We start from the raw sequence: 26,204 nt of genomic DNA on the forward strand, positions 1-26,204 counted from the left end.
TAATAAATGAAACCCAGAATTAATTTTCAAAAATTTATTTTTGATTTTATTATATTTTATGAATGCCTTTTTGAGAGCATTCTATAATGTCAAATGTCATTCGTTACATGTTATTTCGCCATAGAAAAAATATACAAAAATCAACTGATTCTTATAAATTATAAATCTATCCTTTTTTTGATACTCCTTGCGAATAGGCATGCGTTATTTAAAACTTTACATTTTACAAAGTATTGAATTTGTTGTACTGATTTAACCACTGGCACTGGTGCAAAGCAATGTGGAAACTACGTTTTTAACATAAAATTAAATACCTGATCTTTAAATTTTCTCAAAGTTTTTGTCATAAAAAAAGACACTCAATATGGCTACTATGATATATACACGGTTCTGAAACTCGCACAGCTTTGAATCTGTAGAATGTATTTGGCAGTTTGTTTTTGTGTCTCAACACCATTATATTTCTCACCTATCTAAGCCTAAGATCGATCACAATTTCTTTTGTTAACAAAACTCCCTTATCGTTTGCATTTTATAAAAGATACAAAACGTTTAGAATTACTAAACTATGAAAAAGGGTCGCCAATTACCCTCGTTCTATAAATCCATCTTTGGTAATAAAGTTAACAACAATTAACGGTCACGGCACCAAGCTTAGCATAATATCCATAAATGATCACACGCATATGAAAGCGTTAAATAAGTTTTGCAAATATGATAAAATAAATAGCCAAGCAATAGTTATTCATTTTAACATTAATTCATTATTTTGGTTAAAAAAAATTAAGAAAGAATTTTATAATATGACGATACAGACTATCAGGTCTAAACACATTGAGCAACAAAAATTAAAATAAGGCACAAAGGTCTTTATGACCAATATTTGGTGCAGTTTGTGTGACATAAGTTGATGCAAGAACCCAGTTTGTTCATGCATTCACATAGTGCAACCTGTTCCCGATGCGTCCATTTATGTCACACAATATCCACATCGATGTTATTTTGTTTAATATATCTTTACTAAATATATTATTATGGTAAGAGTTGGTAAAGGCTCGATTCTCTATATTACGAAGTTAATTCATCGCACTTTTATTAACTAGTTATTATTTTGAAATTAAATAAGACCAACAAACTTACTATCTATATTGTACAAAAGATTTAAAATGCTTAAATGTGGTTAAAATCTGCACTAGCTTTCATTAGATGTACAATTGGAATACTGGTATAAAATTATTATAGCGTATTTATATATTATTATAATAATACGAGTTGACCACACCAAATTCACACATTTCCCTGATAGCCTGAGTGACGCCACTTATTTAACCACTACAAAGAAAGGAAAATATACAACCTTGGAATATAAAAATAAATAACATATAATACAAAGCAGAACATTGACGTGGCAACATTTTCCTGTTAGACTAGTGTTTAATACCTCTATAATATCTACACTCTCTAAACGCTTTTGTTACGATGTATTATAAAGCTAGCAATAAAGTCACAAAAATTTCGCGTAACGCATAGTGCTATTAGGCCAAAATTGTACAATCTGGCCTTAACCATAAGTTTTATGTGCAGTCAGTAGTAACTAATACGTTAATTCTAAATAAATTTTGCATTACATACTTAATACGACAAAATGAGTAAATGTATTGTAAATTCAATAAAACAAAAGTAAATTCACCTGTCAATCAAAATTTATAATCAACTACTTACTAACAACTCGTGAGTCGTGACGTGCACATAAACACAATAATTATGTTTATGTAAGATTCATGACTATCATGATTCGAATTTATTTTGATTATTACTATGATACGAATTTCAAAAGTATTCTTAAGCAGTCGCAAACTGTGCTCAATGTAGTAAAAAATGGGAATACCATTACCAACTATCGTGAGCGATATTGATATCAATACACATTGTGTTTAATATAAATGGGACAGTATATGGGGAAATCCAAAACCACAGGAGATTCAAAGAAACTATCTTAGGAACCATAAGGTCTTTTTTATTAACTCGCTTACTTATCTCTGTCTCAAGAAATCTCAAGAAGACCCCGTTTTCTCTATCAGAGAACTCCCCTCACCCCTTCCAACAGCATTGCAATTGTTGGAGTCCACATTTCGAGCAGAGTCCAATTTCGGGATCACTTGGAAGCCAATTTAGCCTCTAAAAAGCTTGGGGTGCTCAATAGAGCAAAGGGGTACTTCGCCAAATCCGCCCATATATGGAGTACCGCTCACACCTTTGGACTTGAGCACCCCAGTACCAATTCCTTCCATTTATCGGATCCAAAGGCGGGCTACTCGACTTGTGGACGACCAAACTAAACGGCTCGTTGGAAAGCACTCTTTGTGTTCTATCGCCTTTATAACGGGGAGTCCTCTAAAGAGCTTTTTGACATCATTCCACCTCTTTTTTCTACAAACGCACCGCGCGCCACCGTAACCAATTTCACCCTCAAGATAAGTATTTGTAATATTTTATAATATAAGTTGAATATAACGGCTAATTTAGGGAACGATTGGGCTGTCATTCTATTTTTTAAAGAAAAGCCCCAAATAAAATATAGAATTAAAAAAACCCCTCACTACCTGGATCAACTCCCTCCGGCGGTGTTCCCACTAGATTGCAACATGGGGTTATTCATGGGGCAGACAAACAAATTCCTGAATGGACCCGCAACACATCGGCAGTTCCTCTGGTGCTGCAAATGTTCATGGGCGGCGGTAATCACTAAACATCAGGTGACCCGCCTGCTCATTTGCTATATGTATTTTTTTAAAGAGGAAATGAAGCACTGATTCGCGACCGCGATCTGTGGGTGATCTCACTCTCATACTACACTTTGTCATACTACTACACATTCTGGTCTTTGCCTTTCTTTCTAACTAGGGGACTGCTAATGGGACTAAAAATAATTTGATCCGCTTGGACTAAGTCGCGGGCAACGGTTAGTATAATATAAACAAATAAATTTTAATCTTGATTTAATTTAATCAGCTTCCATGAATTCCTCACACTACCAAGTACCAGAGATCAACTATTTATTCCCAGTAATAGGTACAACTGCGTCTAAATCCTTTAAGAGTTGAACTACTGGAAAAAATAAGGCTCACTAGTTCAACGGTTGAACTAATCAGTTGAACTAGTGGGAACGAGTGTCACTTTTAAGTGCAGAAAATGCGTGCTGATGGCTTCATGCATATTTTCAGATTTCTCACTAAAGGTGTACCGTGTCACTGAGATGGCTCGTGAGCTAGGGCGCGCGTTGCGGGATGGTGACATTTGACGTAAATATTGAGACGGTCACCCTCCCGCAACCCGCTTCGCCTCGATCAAGCGGTAACCCTGTAAAATAATCGCGTCTTACGGAAAAAACATGACCTAAAATGAGACTGATATTAGATCGGATACCATGATAACGCTCTTACAAACAAAAGCAAGAATGGCAATAATTTGTAGAAAATTAGAAATAAAAAAGTGGTACGTCATCGCACAAGTACTTACCGTAATTTTATCAACACAGTCTATAAAGAAGAGTTAACAATAAAACTTAAAAGGTCAAAGAATTATCTAAATTTATACAGAGATATACTTTGCTATTGGTACATAATAAAACTTGATAATAGTGTAATTGTCTCTTTAAAATTTCGTTATGTAAATTAACGCAAGTGCGCAAAATTATATTCACAGATAAGGCTAAGGAGTAATTACATTCATTGTACATTTGTTATTACTTTTTTTATATACACCACTGTGTACGGTGTTTACTTAAAAATAGATTTTGAAATTCGCTTGAGAATTTATGGTGAATATTTTCAGCTGAATACAAACTGTACAATAAAATAAGATGCACATTACCGACTGTCGTTCGACCGACACTTGCAATACTATTGAAGGGAGTCGGATCTCTTTACGTGCTCTCACGCGCACAGTAAACACGCAGTGCTACTTTGTGACCCCTCGGTTGAGTAACCGTATGCTCAAACTTATGTAAAACCTTTGAATTTTTACTCTCTATGAGTGTCATTCGATAATCATGAGAAGCGGGGTCGACCGAGCACATTAAAGATATCCCTTACAACAATAAAATATTAAATATACTATGCGTAGATAGAAAATAAATTCTCCTAACGAATAGAATAAGACTTAATAAGAAAAAATAAATACTATGGTACTTTTAAAGCGGAACATAGTTACATAAAATTAAGCGTCGCGTCGACGGAGGCGCGCGACCGAGCGAGTGTACACGTATCGTTAACATCACAGAACAAAACTACGGCTAGGCGGCGGCGCCTCGCACTAAACTTGGGGCGAAACACGAGGAGTCGTGTGGTGGACTAGGGCGCGGGCGGAGCGGGCGGCGCAGGCGGGGTAGGCGGCGCAGGCGGGTCCGGTGGCGCGGGCGGCGCCAGCGCGAGGCGGCGCGGCGCGGGCTCGTCGTCGTCGGGCGCGTCGTCATCGGCGCTGTCGTCACCTGCGTCACCCGAGCCCGAGCCCGAGCCCGCGTCGCGAGCCGCCTCCTCCTCCTCTTCCTCCTCCTCCGGGCACAGCTGGTACGCCCTGACAGAAAACATACAGTGTTATTTTCACTGCTCTGTAGTATGACTTTATCGTAGAGTGTATAGTTTTAGCCAAAAATGCGTAAACATCGCGCGGTAACTATGAAGTCTGTGCCGACAAGCGTGTCACACACATGTTTAACCAAGCTACCATCATAAGCATTCCGGTCCAGAATACTGGTTTCCTAAAATGTTGGGTTTGCAAAATTATGACACCAAAATGTTAAAGTACAAAAATGTAATGTTAAATTTCCAACTCTCAAGTTTCAATTCAAAACACATATTACGCACGCAGAATCTGTAAAAAAAATCACATTATATTTATATGACAATTGACTAACTTTTCGAGTGTTTTCCGCGCGGAGTTGCTTCTCTCGAGGAAATATCCACTGGTGGACTCATTGGAGATGGTGGGCGGTGACCACGTGCCGTAGGAGCTGTAACCTCCTGGGCCATACTTCTAGAATAAAGGGATGTTTTTAAAATCGAATTTAATTACTTTAAAATTTATAATTCTTCTCAAATAAATACGTGTGTACTGCAGTTTGCCAATAAATAATTCATCGTCATCATCTCAACTTATCGCCGGCCCATAAATGAACAAAATGAGAAGTCTACAAATTAACGATTGGTTTTCTTTACTTGTGCTGTGAGACACAATATCTTGATTCTTACCAAATATGATTATGAGTCGACGACAAGTACTCTATACGTTTTTATTTATTTGCAAGTGTCAATATATGCAACCATTTAGAATGTATTTTTGATTGTGTTGACTCTCAGAAGCTTGATTTTTTTACAGCTCCACGAGACTGTAGACCTTAGTAGGTATTCGATATCAATTTCAACTTGATACCAGCTCCACACTTTCTCAGAAAAAGGGTCTTGACAGGCACAGATCCTATATAAAGGGTCCCACTACAGCTCCAGGGGACCGTAAAGCTCATAGCTATAGTTTTATAAGTTTACGTAAATAATTATTAGTAATATTACATCATTATCTTACAAATTACACAATTGACAATCAAATGGCACCCAATTTGAACAAATGATTTGAGTTCGAGTTTAATTTCAACTTGGTACCTCCACGCCTCTGAGAAAAAGAAAAGACACAGACAGATCCTATAAGTGTACCTTTTTTTCTTTTGAAGTTTGGAAACTTAAAATGTAACTCACGCGATCGAGCTCGTCCTGCAGCCAGGCGAGTAGCTGGCGCCAGCGCCGCCGCGCGTCAGGCTGCGCGTGCACGGCGCGCACGGCGAGCGGCGTGCGGCACATCACGCCCACCACCAGCTTCACGCACGCGTACGCGCGCTTCTGGTAGTGGCCGCGCGCGCGCAGAGCCGTTTCCAGCAGCCCCGGCCGTTCCTCCGACACTCCCTACGAGTACACAGATTTAAAGTCATTCTTAAGGCTACAAATAGTTGTATTATTTATATCATGCCAGCACAAGCCGCAGAAACTGGCAGAAAGCCGCGGCACATTATTTGCATCTGCACTGCACCGCACAAATGCCGGAAGCGAACTGCCGACCAGCGCGGCACCCGCACACCGCCCGACGGCAAACAAGACCGCCATGTGTCACATAACACTTAAAATATTTTGACTAATTGCTATAATTTTTATAGACACATATGACACTCGAATTAAAAAATTTCTTAAGTCCATAAACGTGTTAAGTATTGAATTCGTATTAAGCAGATTATTACTTTATAAATTAACTAAAAATTAGTGGTGTATAGTTTAGGTAGGTAGTGTTAGGTAGCAATCGGGTGGATTGGTTTGAAGTTAGTTCATACCTTGATAGCATTATGTATCCTGTGGTGTTGCCAGCTGTCTTCCATCAGCAGCAGAGCCGTGAGCACGTCGGCGTGGCGCCGCAGTTCGTGGCAGAAGGCGTAGGCCATCTGCCACAAGAGCTCGGCCAAAGCCATACGCGACCAGCCAGCGTGCTCCCAGCACAGAAACTGTAGCAGTCTTATTCCTTCTTCGCATCCACAGCATTCTTCTGTTAGTTTTTTCATATATGACCTGATTCATTGGTAAAAAATTGAATATATTGATTGTGATTACAAAATTACAAAATTCTGCTTCGTGGACTTATCAGATTACTTACTCAAAGCCACAGCCTTTATGTAGCTGTGGCTGTCAAGTCAAAGCTCGTAAACATTTTTGTTCAGAATGAATATTGTGTGTAGTACATATAAAGGTTTGGACTTAGCTTGTCTTAAAAATGTAGGAAAGCATAATATACATTGTATCAAATACGTTTATTACTAGTCAATCCGATTATACACAACCAAAGTCGCTATTTTCATTGTCAGCTACCATTAGATATCTACTCGTATTTATAGCATAGCCAATACAGAATTCCCATAAACTCGGGTCGTATATATTTCCAACTCGATTGAACTCGGTTTGGCGTGAAACCGAGTTGGCCCATCATTTAAGTGAACGCACCCTGTCCTGTTGTAGAGCACGTCGGCGGCGGTGGGCGAGATGACGGGCCGGGCGGGGAGCTGGCCGAGGCCGTGCGGCGGGTCGCCGTACGGGTTGGGCAGTGGCAGCGTGCCTTCGCTCGCGGTGGCCGACTGGCAGCGCGAGCTCACGTCGCAGCACCGCACCAGTGCGCAAACCACCTACGGCATTCAAATCATTCACTTCGTATCCGTTAGACCCAGAACAAACAGTATAACGCAACTGCAACGAAACTCGTTTTAGACTCTAGTTTGAAATGCGATTAAAAATGTGATCGACACGGGGGATTTTAAAAAATCATTCTTTTTACAAAAGCGCGCCTATGAAACGATAGTTTTACGTAATCAGCGCAAGACGGTTTCAATGAAACTAATCAGTGATGGCCGAGGAGTTCCAAACGCCTCTCAAACCAATTTGTCTTTGCAAATTGATTATTATTATTAAATTTCGGAAACTAATAAATTTCAGCCAAAATGCATAAAAAATTGTGATAACTATAATAAGTTATTTGAACACTTTTGTATGTACTATAAATGTATTTGTTTGATGTGAATGTACCAGCTTACGATAAAATCGACGTATATTATTGAATTTATTAATGGATAGATAGTCTTGATTTGTGATTCGCGAAGGAAATGCGAATAACGACATCAGCACGCATTCTCAGTAGGTACTGAAATTGCATAGCTACATTAAAATTCGTAGAGAATAATAATATTAATTACCTGATGTAATTTAGCAGAATCTGGATATTGATATTTTCCAAGTGACGAGGAAGAGTCTTCCAAGCATACTGATAACACAATATCCAATATTTTGAGCTGTAAAGGGAAAAGAAGAAATTCATTAAAAAGTATATGTATATGAAGCAGTTGCCAGCCTCCTATACTTTACAATACTTTACCCGGAGGAAGCTGATGCCTCCTACAACCCTAGCAACATGTGTGTTAAACGTTGAAAAACAGTAGCAAGTGGAGGTAGTGGACTTCATGGAGATGGTACTCACATTCGTCGACAGATTACTATTTTAGCGTAAAAACTATCGTGAGCGATTTCCATTATAGATGTAGGAGAAACCGGCTTTACTCACGTATTTACGCAGATTACAGATAGATATTATCAGCCGTGACACACAACACATGCTCCGACAGTGACAGGGATTTGAAAGGCTCCGAAATCATGGGTAACAGACTGTAAACTTGAAAGTTGAAGTTATGGGTAACTAGAACTACGAAGTGCGACGTGGAAACGGTTAAATACGGAAGGTAGGTGCTGATGCTCGGCGTGGTGGTAGTGGTGCTGTGGCATGTGGTCTGGCAGTCTAGTGCAGTTGCCTACCTCCTGTAAAATGGCCCACCTACACGCAGAAACTGATGCCTCGTGCGTGAAAGAGATTGGAGAGCAGTTGCAGGTGACGAAAGCCAGAATTACATTTTGGTAAAGGTCGAAAGCAGCGATAGGTGTTAATGGTTGGTGTGGCGGTAGTGGTGCTGTGGCACCCCAGTGCGTTGCCTTGCTTACCCGCAGCAGCTGATGTCTCTCCGCCAGGCCGAGCAGCGCGTAGGCGTGGAAAAGATTGAACAGCAGTGGCAGGTGGCGGTGGTCGGCGTGGTGGTGGTGCTGTTGCGGCACGGCCAGCGCGCGCGCGCAGCACAGCAGCTGGTCCGACAGCGACGACACCTCGTCTCGCGAGCACCACGACCCGTAACCGTTACTCACTGGAGACGTAACCGCGACATCGTGTATCAATACTAACTACAATCCTACTTTATATTACCTACAAGGCTAATTAATAACCGTAAATTTATTTGAGCAAATAGTTTAATTTACTCTAGTAAATGGTCTATATAGAGTTGTAACCAAGAGCCAATCCGTTGCACCATTGTGACGTGATTGAAGGACAAACCAACACACAAACACACTTTCGCATTTATAATAAGGGTATTGATGTGAACGTGTGGATTTTTGGATGTTTGTTACTCAATCAAGCAAAAGCGGCTGAACGGATTTAGATGAAATTTGGAATAGAGATACATTATACATACTCTGGATTAACACATAGGCTACTTTTTATCCCTGAAATCAAAGCTCTCCCGCGAGATTTTGAAAAATGTAAATCCACGCGGACGAAGTCGCGGGCATCAGCTAGTAATTCACAAAAGATTGTATACAACATGTTTATGTTCTTGATATGAATAGGAATCTGTTTCGTCGTAAGTATAAATAAACTAACATGAAGAAAGTAAAAAATGAGAGATTTTAGTAGAGAACACAAATACCAAAAAGTATACAATATACCATATGTAAATGAAAATTAATTGTTCCATACAAAAAATTATATTTCTATACTAACCTGGTGGATCTTGTACAGAGAAATGCGCCAAAAAGACTATTATTTTCATAAACACCATTCTAACTTCAGCACAGGGACAGGAGAGTAGATAGTCACATAACCTTGAAAATAATTAATATGAAATACATAAAGAGAACTTTTACATTGTACTTTATTAAATTAAAACAATACACAAGAACGATATATACCTATGAGAATGTTTAAAGAGATCAGTGGCGAACCAGGCCCTGACAGCTTGAGAACATCGTAAATGCTGACATAGAATGTCATGCCTGCAAATGAAAAGTCACCATAATATCAATTGTTTCTTTTAAAATATTATCATGTTTTTAACTGAAACAGATTTAAAATTACCAATCCGAGGCTGGACCACGTAATGATTTCTTTGTGTGGAATCCGACTTGGAATAAAAATTTCGCGGCCATTTGTACGGCTAGCATTGACATCTCCTCATGTTCAGGTCCCTACAAGTGGTAAATATTGTTAGAAACTCGAAAGTAAATTAGCAAAACTAATAAATTGAAATTAATATTCCTACCCAAACTGCGTTTTGAGATCCAGGCAATACTTGCAATCGTATACAACACAGTTTCTTCATAAAATTAAAATGCTCAATACTGAATTGGTCCTGATTGTGTGAGAATGCTATGTTGCTTCGCCGAACCGAATTCCAGATAGGTCTTGGAACGGCGCTTTCCCTGCACAAGACGAATGAAATTAGCAATATTAGAAGCACATTAAGAAGAGCAAAAACAACAGCTATACTCACTTGAGAGTCATATTTTGCATAATTTGTTCGAGACCAGACGTTTCGATCGTGTCTTTTCGTGTGTAGAAGAGCATGTAAGCATTCCACCATCTCTTCTGTCGCTTGTACGATACTCTCTTTATAGTCGAATCAAACACCTAAAACATTATAGACATTTTCACATCGAATACCTACTATATTTCATTTATAAAAGTGTTATAAAATAGTAGGTTTATATGTTAGCCTGATAAGGGAAGAATAAACGTTTGGAAAATATTTTAGATTAACAAACAAATCTGAACTTAAATATAATTTTAAGATGGATGATCAATTCGAAGGTTAATATTCGAAGGTTATGCCATTAATGTAAATATTGATGATGACTGATGAGTTAAGTTGCTGAATTCTACTGAATGTTTACTACTGCATGACATACCTCGCCCATGTATTCCCCGCCGAAGCACTGCGCCTTCATTTCCTCGTCGTCATGCATCGCGCACTCGGATACGTCGCCGTCATCCAACTTCACCCACCGGCCCGTTTCACTTCCATTGTCCCTGGTTATATAAAACTAGATATTTAAAAAATTTAGTTGCCCGAGAAAACAGCTTCAACTGAAATAATTATGCTACAAGTGCGGTATGCTGATGCTACAAGTAGTAGGTATCGCACTAGTGCGGTCATTACATTGCCGCACGGCTTTTTAGGCTCATAACTGTGTGATAATATTGTTATCACCCAAGGGTACTCTAGTTTTAGTACTAATCAAACCAAACCGGGACTTGTATACCAAATGTCATTCTCATTTAACCGCCTTGGGGGTGGATATTCCAAAGTTGTGAAACACGTATTTCTTCATTTTTAACCGACACTGACTAATTTTTAACAATTATAGAATTACTTCCCTTATTTAATCTCCTTAGATGTGGAGTTTCCAAAAATACTTTCTTAGTTTTGAGTTCCCTTAATAAAGTAGGCAACGTTATAAAAGGAACCCGCTGTCAAAATTTTGTTGATAGGTTGTGCTTTGATAGATCAGTCAGTCTGACTTAATGAGTTACGGACAGTACTTTTTATTAATGTATAGATGGATGGGCGAGGCTTGAACCTCACCTGAGCAGAACATAGGAGTAGTAGTGTCCCCCGGACGCCTGACCGGAGTGCACGACGATGCCGCTGAGCTGGTAGTGCGTCTCGGGCGTGCGCTCGGCGCCGCCCTCCCACAGCGTCGAGTCCCCCTCCGCCCGCGCCAGACCCCAAGCTGTCATGCAAATACACTTATTTGTAAACGTACGGTTTTCCATTTTATTCCGACAATTTTAACCCAAGAGTGAATAGGCATCTTTTCTAGGCAAGCGCGCTCAAACTTGGATTGCATCGTCACATAGAGGTAGTTATGGTTCTGGACAATAGTGGAGGAGGTCTGTTGCACATAGGCAGTGTTCTCAGATACTGTTCGTTACGTATACTGTACAGAACGTTTCGAGCTGATGGTATATTTTTATTTCGGCTGACGTCAAAATGACGTTAATAAAAAAAAAAAAAAAAACTTTTTTATTCGAATAAACTTTTACAAGTACTTACGAATAGTCGGATGCATCTACCACTGGTTCGGAATGCCTTTCCTACCGAGAAGAACCAGCAAGAAACTCGGCGGTTGCTCTTTTCAAATATTTGAATGAATTGCAATGAAACATGGTCCCAGCGCAATAGCAATTCGCGTGACTTATACAAGACCAGAACACTTTTTTTCGTGACCCCAACTCTATATGACTCTTCGGTTGTTTTAGTTCATTTTAGAGAATGTTACGCTTCACACACCCACTTTTTGCAACGCTGTTATTCTCCACGCATATGAAATTACTCAAATCGACGGTACACGTTTATAGGCAACCATCCGGCTGTTTCTACTTCGAAGCCTGATCTAAATTATGAAAAGTAAAATTACCTGTGTATGGTTCAACATCCAGTTCCCGCGGAAATTCGAAATAATCGTTAAACTTTATCGCGCACACTTTTTCAAAGTCATATTCAAATCTCTTCAACTGTATAACTAAAACCGGAGGCAATTTGTTCAGACATAAACGCTTTACCGTCACCACCTACAACAATCAAAATATCGTAGTTAAAATTTACGAGTGCTCATAATATCGACTGTGAACTGGCAACATGTCCTAACACAAATTTTTGCCGCTTTCACTTTAATTTTGTACTCCAGTGTCAGTTTAATTATCTATCTTGGGGAAAAAAATGAAAAGCATAAAAGCAAAACCCTAGCAATGATTGACCTACACTGGCAGGTATTACATGTACAATCATTATTTAGCTGAAGGGCACAAGTTGGTTCCTTCATTGTGTAAAGTTGTTAAAAGTGAGATGGTAGGTACCAGTTTTGCAGTTTATTGTCGATATGCTAAATACTTGGCAATAAATTCATATAACAAATACCTTTTTACTACATTTATCGCAGTAATATGCATCTGCACCTTCTAAAAGCTCTCCACGGACATAGGCCTCCAACGATTCTTGCAACCGAGACATGTTTCTGATATCTAAAGATACAACACTGAAAGGTTCTTCTTTGCAATACCTGAAGTAAAATAAAACTGCAAATATGGTATTTTACATGAGTGTATTAGTTTAAAAATAACACAAAGTTATTTAGTTGAGAAATCAAATAGTAGTTTCTACACTAAACAGCCCACATTTTTTGGTTTACAACTCGTGAACCATACAGCTGGGCTGACGTTGAATAATAGTGTTGGGTTTAAATGGCCAGTTTTTAGCTCAGTATTTCTGCCATGTTTTGCTTTCGAACTGCAAATATTTCGCCCTAATCGCTTTACAGTGATTTTTGTCTAATATGGATAACAAGATGATACCCGCGACCGTTTGCGTGGATTAAGATTTTTTTTTAAACCCAACTCCCGATTTTTGGAAAGAAAAGTATATCCGTATGCAAGCTATTTCTGCACCACTGATGCCTGTTACTTCATCCGTATAAGTTTCAGTTTCTTTTAAACTCTTTGATTTTCTGGGATGAAAAGTAGCCTTCCCCAGGATATTAATAATATTAACAAATAGACATTATCATTACCATGATCAACCCATCACCGGCCCACTACACTGTAGTAGTAGAGTCTCCTCTTAGAATGAGAAGGGAATAGACATTTTTACATAATAATAGCGATTTAATCAATTTATTTCTAAATAAATTTTAAGAATATCTAAATTAGGTTGCAGTTAGTTAAAAAAATGTTATTTACCGATGTGGACATCCCTTGCAGATCTTTTGATCAGAATAGGTCCCACCCATAGTTTTAGCCATTAGTTGTTCTTGCCCTAAAGTCTTCAGAGCTTCATCAAGAGATTCTACTAAAGACATAAAAAATTCTACTGCATCCTGTTGTTCTCTTAAATTCACTGGTTCTCCCTGTAACCTGCAATTTATACATGAAAGTTACCTGCAACTCAATAGTTTACACAAAAATATAAATGTTCAGTGCTACTTCTATTTCTGCTTTCAATTAGACTAAACAGTGACAATATAGGACATAAAATGATTGAAAGAAAATGACATGAATAATCAATTTTATGGGCAATTTATTTTCAAGTCGATAAATATCTGAAACATTCTTGTTACTTACTTAAAATGTGCCCATAGTCCTCTAGGAACATAATATTGTAATTTGCTATAATGTAAATGTGCAAATATGGCCTGGACTTGCTTCAGTATTGTGATGTTATAATCAGAATTGTTCTGAAACAAAAAACAGCCAACTTTCATTTCAGATCCAAAGTATAGTTATAATTAAAAAAAAGTTAATTCGCTTTTTGTTTCATTCTAAATCAATTCATTTATATGCACTTTTGTGTACTTATGATATTACCTCAATGTTGTTCTCTATTATGTTGTGATGGTGAGCTTCCCCGGAAAAATCTTCATTGGGATCTGTTGCAGCCCCTTAAAAATATATATATAAATTAACAAATGAATATTTTGGCAATGCAGATTTCTTCTTAGTTGTATTAAGCAACACATTGGTTTTTAGGTTGTACACAATCCTAGCCAAAACTACATTGTCAGAACTAGTATAATGACATCACCATTTTCACAATGTTTTCTCCACAAATGTATATATGTAATGAGATATAAACTGAGGCAGTGGGATAGTGTGTATCTGTTTCAAGTAGGTATTAAGCAGCCTCTATACATACCCGTGAACCATGAATCTATATTCATGGTTTTTTCCAAAAAGTATAAGATCAATCAATATAGTACATTGATAGATCCTTTAAACTGCTCAAGTTATACCCTCCGCCCGACTGGAAGGCAAATAAATTGTGAGGCTGTTTCGAGTTTTACTCAACCAATTTCGATGTGATATAAATTCTAACACTGCAAAAGCCATTTATTGTTTGCCCAAGCGAATATGATTTTTTACGTAAACACAAATCAATGTAAAAACAGAGCATTACAATCTTAGTTTACTATGTTATCACCTCAACAGACGTCCACAGCTGAAAATAGGTCTCTTGCAAGTTCTAGCGACTGACTCCGTCAATCCAACGCGCAGCATCTTGCGAATTTACCACCTTGGCACTATTTAACCGACTTCCAAAATGGAGGTGGTTTTCAATTCGGCTGTTTATTTTTAAAGTAGCATTAGACACTTAGCACAAGTTACCTTGCACGGTGAGTAGGACGTCTCTTACGGCGCGTACGCAGTACAGTTGCTGTAACACCGAGTTCATATAGCACGTGGCTCCCGCATTCTTCAAGCCTACCAGCCCGGCCGGCGGCCGCGGGCCTACGCACGGCATGTATTCCCACTCCGAGAGACCCATGCTTTTATCTGAATCAATGAATGAACAACCTCAGTTGAATATTTTTATAAACAAAACACCCGTGTCACGACAGCGAATGAACATAATATCTTATCTGTCTGTTACCTTCTACGACACATCCTTATAACCAATTTTGACATTTAGTACATAGATAGCTTGCATTCCGAAGACGCATACAGACTACTTTAATCCTGGAAAATTAAAGAATTCACACAAGTTTCTTAAAACCTACGAAGTTTTAGGCTTCATTTAGTTCATTAAATTAATTACTCTATTAATACTAATGCGTGTGATAATACGCGTTTATTTTAACCGTTTAATAGTCTCCGTATTGTAAGAAAAAGCACCATCTAGTATTACGAAGTGTTAGTGTTTGTGAGTGCGTATGTGTGTGTGCGTGAGTGAACAGAGAAATGTCTTTATTTAGCATAGAATATAAATCAACGACTTTAAAGACTAGTATAGTAGTATAGCTTTAGGGAACAGCATGCCAACATGACACGAATTTGTCTTCATTTCAAAAATACGAATATATTATGAGGCTACCTGGAGATTTATAATACTTTGATTGGGATTGATGTATGGCACTCACAGCTTTCACTTGGTTTAACGGTGAAGATAAACATCGTGAGGTAACCTGCACTGCATGCCTGAGAGTTCTTCGTTATGTTCTAAAAGGTGTGTTATTCTGAGAGGAGAGTGGAGACTCGTGCTCAGTAAGAGAGCCGGCGATGGCTCGATCATGATGATGATGACTCACCGCTATAGAACATCTGGTCGAGGAGGTTAGCGAGCGCGGCCATGTTGGGCACGCAGGCGTTCACCAGCGCCAGCAGCAGGTCGGTGGCGGCGGCCGCGGCGCCCGGCGTGCGGCACAGCGGCGCCGCGCCCTCCTCCGCGTCGCCACCCGCCGTCGCGCCCTCGCCCTCCGCGCCCATGCGGCACCACGCCCACGAGTACGGCCACAGGAACTCCGTTGTCACTTCCTTGTTTATTTCATTGGAAAAACCAACAGCTTAATACACTACATAAACACTACAGATAGAATTCAGATGGCGAGAAGCACAAATAATAAATGAGTTGGATCTGTCATTGTATCTGGATTGTGTCTGTATTATTTGCATGGCTTCGGAGTTCCGACGCATTACGCAAATAGTGTATTGCTGAAAATTGGTAAATTGCTGGAAAACAACTAACAAGCTAGGTAACCAATAACTATAGCGCACGTAATAGTGATGTTGTGCGTGCGCTATAGTTATTGGTATATAGGACTACGCATTGTACAACAGAGCTGGGCTTGTGTATTTAATCCTTAATCTATGAACTGCACAAACGGCAATGTTGCACTTCAGATTGGACTAATTGTTTTGCGTGCACTATAAATATATTAAAAATTGTTTACTTTGATCAGTCCTGAGTCCTTATGGTCAGGATGAGCACCATATTGAAATTTAACTTGTGCTGGTACATGCGTGAAAAGTTCTTTGGTCAGATTCAAATGGCCCTCCATCAACGTGTCGTCCAATGTTGCGGGATTAGCTTTGACTGCTCGAAGCCATTCAACCTAGAAAAATAATAAAAATAATTCTTTGAAAACAGGCCTCATCGGTATAATACGAGATACAAGATAAAAACGACTTTCACCCATCTAATAAACAGATCAAACTGTTTAAGTACAAAAACCATCTTGCCTTACATAAGTTGCCTAATGAAATCAGTTTAAGGCTACCTTTTTAAGTTAAACTAGCCCATTTTGTTTCAATTTCATCATCCATTTGATAACCAAACGAATTTTACTCCCATCGAAAGCACGAATCATAAGGGATAAGAAAATGTAGAGTTAGCTAAAGGTGCATCCACACATGCCGCCGGACTTGGCCGTCCGTGCCACGCCGGCAGCACCCGGCAGCATGTGTGGAATGTGGATGCTCCTTAAGAAAAACCGTCAATATACCTCAATAGCCAAGTCGTCCAGGGTGCGCGAGGTGGGGCCGGCCAGCGCCACAAGGCGGCACAGCAGCTGCAGAAACTGCTGCGCGTGGCGTGCGTGGAGCATCAGGCGAGCGTTCGCCGCCGCGCCGCCCGCGCCTCCCAGCGCCGTGAGAGCGCCGCGCGCGCCGCCTCCGCCGCCCCACGCGCACATCGCCAGCAGCTGCTCTGCGCACGACACTCTCACCTAACAGACAAAATAATATTTCAAGACTCTACTTCCACTTCCGGAGGTCAGGAGTCAATGAGTGCTATCAAATCAAAAAACGGTTGAGTGCGGCGGTAAAAAGGGACTGTTTTCTTTGATTTGATGGCTAAACGCATTAACTTTGAGTCCGGATCGACAGCTGAAAACCTAAATATTTTTTTCAAATGGTTTTATTTTGTTTCAAAAACAAGTATGTAAATTGACAAAGTAATACGCAATTTTTTTTAATTTGGTCAAAGTCTGTGCAAAAATAACTGTCATTTTGCATGACACACCTTATCTGGTGAATCTTTCTATATCTGTTCTAAATAAACTACTTTCAGGTTTATGATGTGGTACAATGAAAGTCATTTTTGTTTATCTAAATATGCTACATATATATTATATAAATGTTGTGAATATTTTTACTGTTCATATAAATAGTTAGTGTCTGTATTTAACAGTAAAAATAATGTGTAAGTAGGTAACTAGTGCAGGTAAATATTGCAAGCTGAAACATAAAATTGAAATACTGTGATGCAACTTACCGGAGGATTAGGGCAGTCGATCATTAAGTACAATGCAGCATCTTGCCACCAGGTTTCGTGAAGGAGAGATTCTAAGTGGCCACCTCCCAAAGCCATGCATATTGTGACGACCTCCATGCATTCCCGCACCACTGGAAAAATAATTCTTTACAGGGATCGGTAAAAAAATGGTTAATGAAATAAACACTTAAATTTATTCATAGCACACTCCAAACAAAAGTAGTTTGATTCGTTAATATAATTCAAATGAGAACCAAAGTACATTTGTATGGACAGCGCAGGGGAGTGCGCTAAGCGAACTTCTCTTGGCCAGTTTGAAAATTAAAATGAAAATTGAAGTTTTCGCGAAGCACTAGGGGATATAATATTTTAGGAACAAATGGCGGTAGTTTACAAAATAACCAAGAGCAGGATCTCGTGTTACTCTCAACACTAACTTTCTATGACAGATGTGGAAGGATATGTAGTGTGTGAATGTGTGGAACCTAATAGCTGAGATTGGTAGCAGAGCTAAAAAGAGCTCGAGTGTCGCTACTCATCCTAATACATACATTTCTGTTGTAAAGGCAGCCTTACTTAAAAACAACTTACAAATGACGTCATCGGCATGCACTAGACCGTTGTGTTCCGAAGGCTGTGCCACAGAGTAGGCGAGACCGTAGAGAGCGCGCACCGTGGCTGTAGTAGGCACGCGCCACCAGACCAGCGTAGAAACTGAATCGCTGTCCTCACTACTTGTTACCATCTGTGGAATATTATTTACTCTCTGTAATATTAACCATGCTATTTTTACGTCACACAAACATCTCAAAGTTTATAGGAAACCACTAGGTAAATAGGCTAGTTGACACTTTTTTTAAGTTGGTCTTAAATGGTTAATATTTGTCCTATTAGATCAAAAAAATTAACACTATATTTTTTTGCGCCCTAAAAACCGTAAAACTTTAATTTAAAAATATATTTTTCTTAGACAGCTGAAAACACTGTCGGCCATGTTTGACCGATAGATTATCTGTGCTCTGATGTCATGCATTTGTAAACAACAGCATAACCTCCCAAAGTTTAATAAACATGACTTCTATACTAGTTTACATGAAAAATATAGTAAATATCGTTATTGTATCATCCGAGAATGTAAAAACGCATCGATAAAGACCACAGGAAAGTTGTGGATTAGAGTGCCCAGTGAAATAAATATACGTAACACGCAAAGACTTGCTTAAAGGGATCCTATATGACTAACGACTTCAACCCAAATTTATTTTTGCAAAGATCACTTTGTTGTAAGTCTTACTTAATAACTTATTCAATTTATAAAGAGAAAACGATATTTTTTTACGTTTACTATGAGTTTTTAGAAATATATAAAAACTAGCTTATGCTCGTGACTTCGCCCGCGTGGACTTCATAAATTTCAAACCCCCATTAACCCACTCAGGGGTGGAATTTCAAAAAATCTTTTCCTAGTGGATACCTTCTCTTTACCTACAAAGAACACACCCACTAAATTTCATGTATCTAGGACCATCTGTTTAGATGTTTAGGCTGTGCATTGATATATAAGTTAGTCAGGACTTTAAATTTTATATATATGGATACTACGTTAGTCCCCGCGTGACATAGAGATGACATTTCTTTGTTTACATATTTAATGACGTCACATCATGGCTGACAGCGTTTTCTGCGTTTCAAATAAAAATAAAAACTGTATTTTTTTAAATTGGATTTATATATCCATCCTGCGTTTTTAATAATTGTTATTGATATATTTCGTTGTCTTAAACAAAATACTATAATAAATAATCATTTATTGGATGAAATTAGATATGAGTCAAGTAGCCTATTGCAATTAGATTTCAAACCGCCTTGCCTGTTATAAATGCGAATGTGTATTTGTTTGTTGGTTTGACTTTCAATTACGTCGCAACGGATCGACGTGATTTTTTGCATGGGTATAATTTAAGACCTGGAACGTGACATAGGCTACTTTTTATCCTGGAAAATCAAAGAGTTCCCCCACGGCATTTTTAAAAAGCTAAATCCACGCGTACAAAGCGCGGGCATGAGCTAGTCTATACTATTATATATAAAGAGGTAATGTCGTTAAGTTTGTTTGTAGGGGGTAACCTTTGGAAATACTGAACCGATTTTAAAAATTCTTTCACCAGTAGAAAGCTACATTATTCCTGAGTGACATGGGCTATACGGGATCTTTAAAAATCTAAATCTACGCGGGCGAAGCCGCAGGGATCAGCTAGTATTATAAATAAAGAGGTAATGTCGTTAAGTTTGTTTGTAGGCGGTAATCTTTGGAACTACTGAACCGATTTTAAAATTTTTTTCACCAGTACAAAGCTTCATTATTCCTGAGTGACATAGGCTATACGGGATCTTTAAAAACCTAAATCTACGCGGGCGAAGCCGCGGGGATCAGCTAGTTATGTATACCGAGAGTGGCTCTTGCCAAAGGTCTCCTCTAACTCTAAATTACCTGTTCTCCTAACGTGTTTGCCAATTTCTCAGCTATGGCTTTGACAATAAGCTCGCAATTGTGATTAGGAACCGTTTGTAGTGCTTCCCGTAATATTGTTACGTCCATTCTGCAACAAAACTAGCTATTAGTTCTACAATTAAAAATGGGGCTTTTTTCCCATTGAATTAAATTAACGATATATACCTAAATTCTTTATCCACAGTTATGTCAGAGCCATCTGGGGCAAGGATTTCAAAAAGATGTCCTAAAGTATATAGAGCCAACTTGACTAATCTCACTAATGCTAAATAGCCAACTCTGAAACAAAACAGATCATTAAAGTAGAATATTAGAAAATCATCATAACGGAGTCCACTGTGCCCAGTGCTGGCGTCGTGATTATTTTAGTGCGATGTCAAATAAAAACTGGTTAAGTTTAATAGACTGCCATGACTTATGAAACTAAGGCTGAAAAAAAACCACTTAAGCTTCAGTTAAAACGAGACAGATTTATGCCAGCTATATAATATAACTCTCTCTTTTTAACAGTGTCTTAAGTCTAAACAATGTCAAAGTGTGCAATATGCTATAGAGCATACTTTGACTTTGCTCATACTTTGTATAGAGCAAAACGTGAGATAGCTCTGTTTTTAAGTCAAAGTACGATCTATAGATCTCAAGTCTAAGATTTACAGAGCATACTTTGACTTAGGAAACAGTTAAATGAGACACATAGGTCACTGAGATAAGTCTGTCTCGTTTTAACTCTAAGCAAAGTCTGAGCAAAGTTAAAGGACACTATAGATCTCAACCTAAGGGTGAAATCTATAGAGCGCACTCTGACTTTGCTTAGACTTAAGACAGATTTAAAACGAGACATATAGCTCTCACATAAGTCTGTCTCGTTTTAACATCTTAAGTCTGAACAAAGTGAAAGTGCGCTCTATAGTTCTCAGCCTTAGACTACTTTACTTAGCGTACTTTGACTTAGGACAGTAAAATAACAAATATAGGTCTATGACATAAGTCTGAGTTTCAACTCAAAGCAAAGTCTGAGCAAAGTTTGCACGACAGCATTGTCACGAACAATGAGATGAGATCACAGCCAACTTGTAATAAAATACAAAGCAAACCTCCTGGTGTGTGGAGCAGCATTCTTCAAGAACTCACTATCGGATAAGCATTGTACTAAAAGTGGTGCTTTCTTCACACACGCTAACTGAAAACTTCGGTTACGTTCTAATCTTGAGTCGGAGGACGGCATCACCATGCTATGTAGAACCTGCAAAAGCACAAAAGCTGGAAAAGTGCGGAAAAAGTAAACGGCAGCAACATAGCGATACACTAAACGCGTGCCCTTTTTAAGGCGCACGTTTGCTCCAGAGCTTGCGCAATAGTGATTCCCGCTTTCCCGCGCATGAGTTTCGGTAATATTTATGAATATTTTTTATAAAGTCAATTTTCTATTAAAATGAGCAAAATGCTCTTCATTCAACTGTCCATTTATTCGTGCTAGTTGCAAATTAAAATAATATCTTTTTCAGGAGGCAATATACATGGAATCAATCATTATTTCACATTTTATGTGGTTTTCTTACAAGGAAATTTAATAATTCAGGACCTCTTGTGCGCTTCTGGCTTCGCGTTTTACAAAAACATTCTAAAGTAGGACAGCCAAGACTGTGTGGAGTCGGGGGATGATTAGATTTCATTCTGGGCTACTTAGTTAGGAGGTACTCCAGTCACCAAAAGCTTACTTGATACTTTGAAAGCAAAATTGAATCTTAACAATTTGCATTATTGAAAAAATTGCAAATTGCATTAAGGAAAAACTTGTGGCCAAATATTTTTTTATAATCAAACAAGCACTTGTGGCCGTCTATGCACTTCCATAATATTTACTTCAATAAAAATTAATTTCATAATCGTTGTTTTTATAGAATTTTATAAATACCTCTATACTATATGCAACGGTGGGTGGTGCAGGTCCATAAAGCATGTCTCTTAACTTGGTATCCTCGGCACTAAGAAGCGCTTCTGTTAATTTATCCACCTGAAATTGTTTTAATTTAGTCTAACGGCCGACTTCTGAAAAATATCATAGATAAGAGAGACAGTCATACACTTGACTTGTGACATACTTGGTAATACACTGCTTCCAAAAAATATTGTAACACCACTTCACGTGTATTTTTTGCAATAAAGAGTTATGGATTATGAATCATAAATATCACACGAGAGCGTCCCAAATGCTGACTGATTTTTACTTTTTCACATTATTGTTGTATTATAAAATATCAAAAATCCGACATAATAGTGTTAATTAATTAGATGTCGTGTAAATATCTCAAACTAAATTGACAGGACTTTTTTAGACCTAGTGCAAGATCCATTTTCTGCAGGGAACATTAAGCAGACAATACACTTTTGTACATGGTGATAGCCTAGTGGTTAAGACGTCCGTCGTCTTTTCGGCAGGTCGGGGGTTCGATCCCGGGCACGCACCACTAACTTTTCGGAGTTATGCGCGTTTTTAAAACAATTAAATATCATTTGCTTTAACGGTGAAGGAAAACATCGTGAGGAAACCTACATGCTTGAGAGTTCTCCATATTCTCAAAAGTTTGTGAAGTCTACCAATCTGCATAGGGCCAGCGTGGCAGACTTTGGCCTAAGCCCTTCTCACTGTGAGAGGAGACCTGGCTCAGTAGTGGGCCCGATAATGATCATGATGATACTTTTAGACATGTCCAATGTCCATTTAGTTGAGATTTTTGTATAACTAATTCCACCATTTTATAAGACTATTTCAGTATTCAACAGTTGCTAACCGTAATTATACGTACCGTTTGTTTATGACTAGGGCAGATTTGTGATAAAAGATGCGCCGCTTCAGTCAACGGAGCATGACCTTTCGTAATACCTATGTGTTCTAAATCTAAAATGAAAGGAATATACCACGAGCCTTGGGCGAAGAGCTGCAAAATAAAATTATACCTTATCAAAAATTACTGAGACGCATTTTATTGGGTATAGAGTTCCAGATGATAGATAATAAAGGAAAGGCATTTTTTTTAAACTTTGCTTCGCACATTATTTGTAATAGAGCATAAAAGAAACTAGAAATCAAAGCGTGTAGCTCGCCCGACTTCAACATACATACCTACACGTGTAGAAACTAGAAACAAAAGTAATTTTTTAATTTGTAGTGGTTTTGGAAGTCGGTTTTTTTAAATTTTTTTTATATTGATATAGGCAAATACCCAATTTGACTTGAGCCTTAAATATACAGTATACTAACCGCGCCCGGCAATGCGTGTTCTGGAGTAGGCGGTATAGGGGGTGATGAGGTGCTAGAGTCACTGCTTGATTCATTAGAAGACCCACATCCTCCACTACCGCATACTTGTCCGTCATATACCTGTAATTTTAGTTTATATAAGGGGTGTCCCAGTTAGAAGTTGAATTTTAAAACGCATGCCATTTTTGACTTTGACATACATCTAGCAAACATACACAGCTAGCACCCTTATACATTTTTATTAGAATGTCCAAGCATTCTTTATTAGCCCTACTTCGAAAGGAGCTAAGCGTTATAAACTTATAATTCTTTATGAAGTCTCACAACAAACCTTTGCAACGATCACAGTTTTGTCCCTAAGAGGTATTTGTGAGAGTATTTTGCGGTCGTGGCTCGTGTCCAACAGTTCTCCGTTTACATATAGTTCTAGCTTATTTACATACATTTCTAACTTAATGTTGCTGTCAGTTGTACATTTTAACCTGGAAGAGTAAATTAAACTTGAATCAAATAGGATTAAATGCGTGTCAAGTGATAAAATAAAGGTGTTGATTCAGTACCTTCTCTGAACCGCCGTGCGTAATGAATGTAGCGTCTCGTTAGAGTGTGAAAATAGTTCTATGTCTTCAAGTTGTCTTTGGCCTGTTTGAAAATTAAATCTCACTATTATAGTACATTGCCTTCCTCTTCCTGACCTATAAATCGGAAGTATTTGTCGCTCCGATGTGAACTTCCTATCACATTCGTTTATATATTCCTGTATGGCACGAATTACTCTACACATGCGAGTACAACATTCCGTCGTATCTAAAAAATAAACAGAGAGCACGTGAGTTATACACGATTCGATATTTCGATATTTCCGATATTTTTGGTCAAATAATAATAAATCAGTCTAAAGGCGTGATATGATAGTTTTCCTTTAAAATTGATTGTATATACAACTGCTTCACCACTTGACTCTAATAAAAATTTGCACTTTAAAACATCATATTTTACAAACGGATCTAGAAATCGAAAAATGATGTTCCCACGCCCACAGTATTTTTAAAAGACTTATTCAACGATACCCCACACTATGAGGTAGACGAGAAAGAAAATCATCCCCACTTTATATGTATGGGAGCTACCCTAAAAATAAATATTTATTACAATTTTATTTCACCACTTTGTCGGCGTGATTAATATTTATACCCATGCCAAATTACAGATTTCTAGCTCTAAGTCTCTGAGATTAACCGAGGACGGACGGACGGACAGACATGGCGAAACTATAAGGGTTCCTTGTTTACTACAGAACACTAAAAAGCAGCACTATAGTGCGGCGCTCTGGTACGTGATTCTATTACGTCTTGACGTGAGGTACGCGTGACGTGACGCGTTTGACGAAGGCAAAGCTAGGAATATAGAGGAGCACCTTTGAAATTGTTTTTTAAATGTTTGTAATATAGTACAAAATTATTCTCACTCAGTCTTAAAGAAATTCCCTTTATGGAGTCATAAAGGGAATTTCTTTTTATTTTATTTTCTCTTTCATTCTCGTGATAATTATCTTTTTAAAGCAACGCCAACAATTATTTTTCACGTCGGAAACCATTTTGTTAACGTCAATATAACAATACGATAACTGACACACAGCGTCTGCGCGACGCTAACTGCGTTTACGTAGCGCCAGCGTCATAGGTTCGACGAACGTCTACGCTGGAGGAACGCTAGTGTGAAGTTGCCTTACATTACAATAGTAATGGTCTTACGGTGACGTACCCGGCTGCAGCTCCATGTCCTTCTGCAGGCGCTGCGTGCGCGCACAGCACTTGGTGAGGAAGCCCTCGTGGTGCTGCGCGGGCGACATCGCCGGGCCCGTGCACGTGCACACCTCCTTCAGTAGCTCGATGCCGCGCGTGGATATGTCGTCATCGCATTCCGTTATTACCTGCACATTTATTCAACACATTAACAAAATGGAATACTGAACATATTGATCAAAATAAAATCCTAGAATAATTATCATCAATAAGAAAAATGATCCTGGAACTACTATAATTTTATGTTCTCGCAACAACCACACACAATATTCAATATTATAAAGTAGAAACGCCTTTTTAACCGACTTCCAAAAAGGAGGTGGTTCTCAATTCGGCCCGTTTTTAAGGTTCTACTCACCCTCCATAAATAATCTAATCCTATGAGATCAGCATCATTAAGTAAAAAACTACGACGTTTAACCTTAAGTTTGCCTTCTTTGGCATTAACAGCTTTAAAAAATCTGGAACAACATAATATACAAAATATATTTAAGCTGTCAAATATAGTAAATATAACTCCAAATCTCAAATGATTACCTCTCGAAACATTTGATACCCGAGTGAGTCAATAGATTTGGGGACAGTGTCATAATGTTTCGTCGAAAAAAATGCATATTTATATTTGGATCTAAGTCTGGCTCCTCCCCCATTAGTTTGCTGAACCAACGAAAACACGCTTCCCGATCACCTAGGTGTGCCGGCCTTTCAGCCAGGCATATCCAAATTTGTTTCGCCTGGAAAGAAAAATCAATATATTTAGGTCACGGTTGATAACAATTTAAGCTTTATGTAATTTGACATACTGTTGAAATCCGTATTCTGAAATTAAAACACTGGCGTGCCTGGGGTGGCCACACACCGCCGCATTGTGACAAAGTAAACAAATACTTGTTGGACTTA

General features: G+C 38.5%; 1 protein-coding gene across 6 annotated transcripts in view; it reads right to left on the reverse strand.

Annotated features, from left to right (window-relative positions):
- Positions 1 to 19: 19 nt before the first annotated feature.
- faf (ubiquitin carboxyl-terminal hydrolase-like faf) overlaps positions 20 to 26,204 on the reverse strand; it is a 36,079-nt gene continuing 9,894 nt past the window's right edge. For 2 of the 6 annotated variants that reach the window (XM_069498239.1, XM_069498240.1), the window contains exons 15-50: positions 25,842 to 26,038; positions 25,663 to 25,765; positions 25,264 to 25,432; positions 24,060 to 24,306; positions 23,831 to 23,999; positions 23,500 to 23,619; positions 23,045 to 23,176; positions 22,153 to 22,251; positions 21,332 to 21,480; positions 20,403 to 20,516; positions 20,217 to 20,325; positions 18,317 to 18,470; positions 17,726 to 17,856; positions 16,956 to 17,177; positions 16,404 to 16,565; positions 15,762 to 15,987; positions 14,842 to 15,009; positions 14,044 to 14,117; positions 13,801 to 13,913; positions 13,420 to 13,593; positions 12,602 to 12,743; positions 12,102 to 12,255; positions 11,267 to 11,414; positions 10,590 to 10,710; positions 10,175 to 10,311; positions 9,944 to 10,103; positions 9,760 to 9,869; positions 9,594 to 9,677; positions 9,406 to 9,506; positions 8,574 to 8,770; positions 7,778 to 7,873; positions 7,035 to 7,213; positions 6,374 to 6,605; positions 5,751 to 5,954; positions 4,916 to 5,034; positions 20 to 4,575 (exon numbers count right to left, since the gene is read on the reverse strand). In XM_069498239.1, coding sequence (XP_069354340.1) covers positions 4,353 to 4,575; positions 4,916 to 5,034; positions 5,751 to 5,954; positions 6,374 to 6,605; positions 7,035 to 7,213; positions 7,778 to 7,873; positions 8,574 to 8,770; positions 9,406 to 9,506; positions 9,594 to 9,677; positions 9,760 to 9,869; positions 9,944 to 10,103; positions 10,175 to 10,311; positions 10,590 to 10,710; positions 11,267 to 11,414; positions 12,102 to 12,255; positions 12,602 to 12,743; positions 13,420 to 13,593; positions 13,801 to 13,913; positions 14,044 to 14,117; positions 14,842 to 15,009; positions 15,762 to 15,987; positions 16,404 to 16,565; positions 16,956 to 17,177; positions 17,726 to 17,856; positions 18,317 to 18,470; positions 20,217 to 20,325; positions 20,403 to 20,516; positions 21,332 to 21,480; positions 22,153 to 22,251; positions 23,045 to 23,176; positions 23,500 to 23,619; positions 23,831 to 23,999; positions 24,060 to 24,306; positions 25,264 to 25,432; positions 25,663 to 25,765; positions 25,842 to 26,038 — 5,439 coding nt within the window. In that variant the 3' untranslated portion in view covers positions 20 to 4,352. The remainder of the gene's footprint in view (positions 4,576 to 4,915; positions 5,035 to 5,750; positions 5,955 to 6,373; positions 6,606 to 7,034; positions 7,214 to 7,777; positions 7,874 to 8,573; positions 8,771 to 9,405; positions 9,507 to 9,593; positions 9,678 to 9,759; positions 9,870 to 9,943; positions 10,104 to 10,174; positions 10,312 to 10,589; positions 10,711 to 11,266; positions 11,415 to 12,101; positions 12,256 to 12,601; positions 12,744 to 13,419; positions 13,594 to 13,800; positions 13,914 to 14,043; positions 14,118 to 14,841; positions 15,010 to 15,761; positions 15,988 to 16,403; positions 16,566 to 16,955; positions 17,178 to 17,725; positions 17,857 to 18,316; positions 18,471 to 20,216; positions 20,326 to 20,402; positions 20,517 to 21,331; positions 21,481 to 22,152; positions 22,252 to 23,044; positions 23,177 to 23,499; positions 23,620 to 23,830; positions 24,000 to 24,059; positions 24,307 to 25,263; positions 25,433 to 25,662; positions 25,766 to 25,841; positions 26,039 to 26,204) is intronic. The other 4 variants (XM_069498244.1, XM_069498243.1, XM_069498241.1 and 1 more) reach the window with 4 other exon arrangements.

The sequence above is a fragment of the Maniola hyperantus genome, chromosome 4 (assembly GCF_902806685.2).
Source record: "Maniola hyperantus chromosome 4, iAphHyp1.2, whole genome shotgun sequence".
NCBI lineage: Eukaryota > Metazoa > Arthropoda > Insecta > Lepidoptera > Nymphalidae > Maniola > Maniola hyperantus.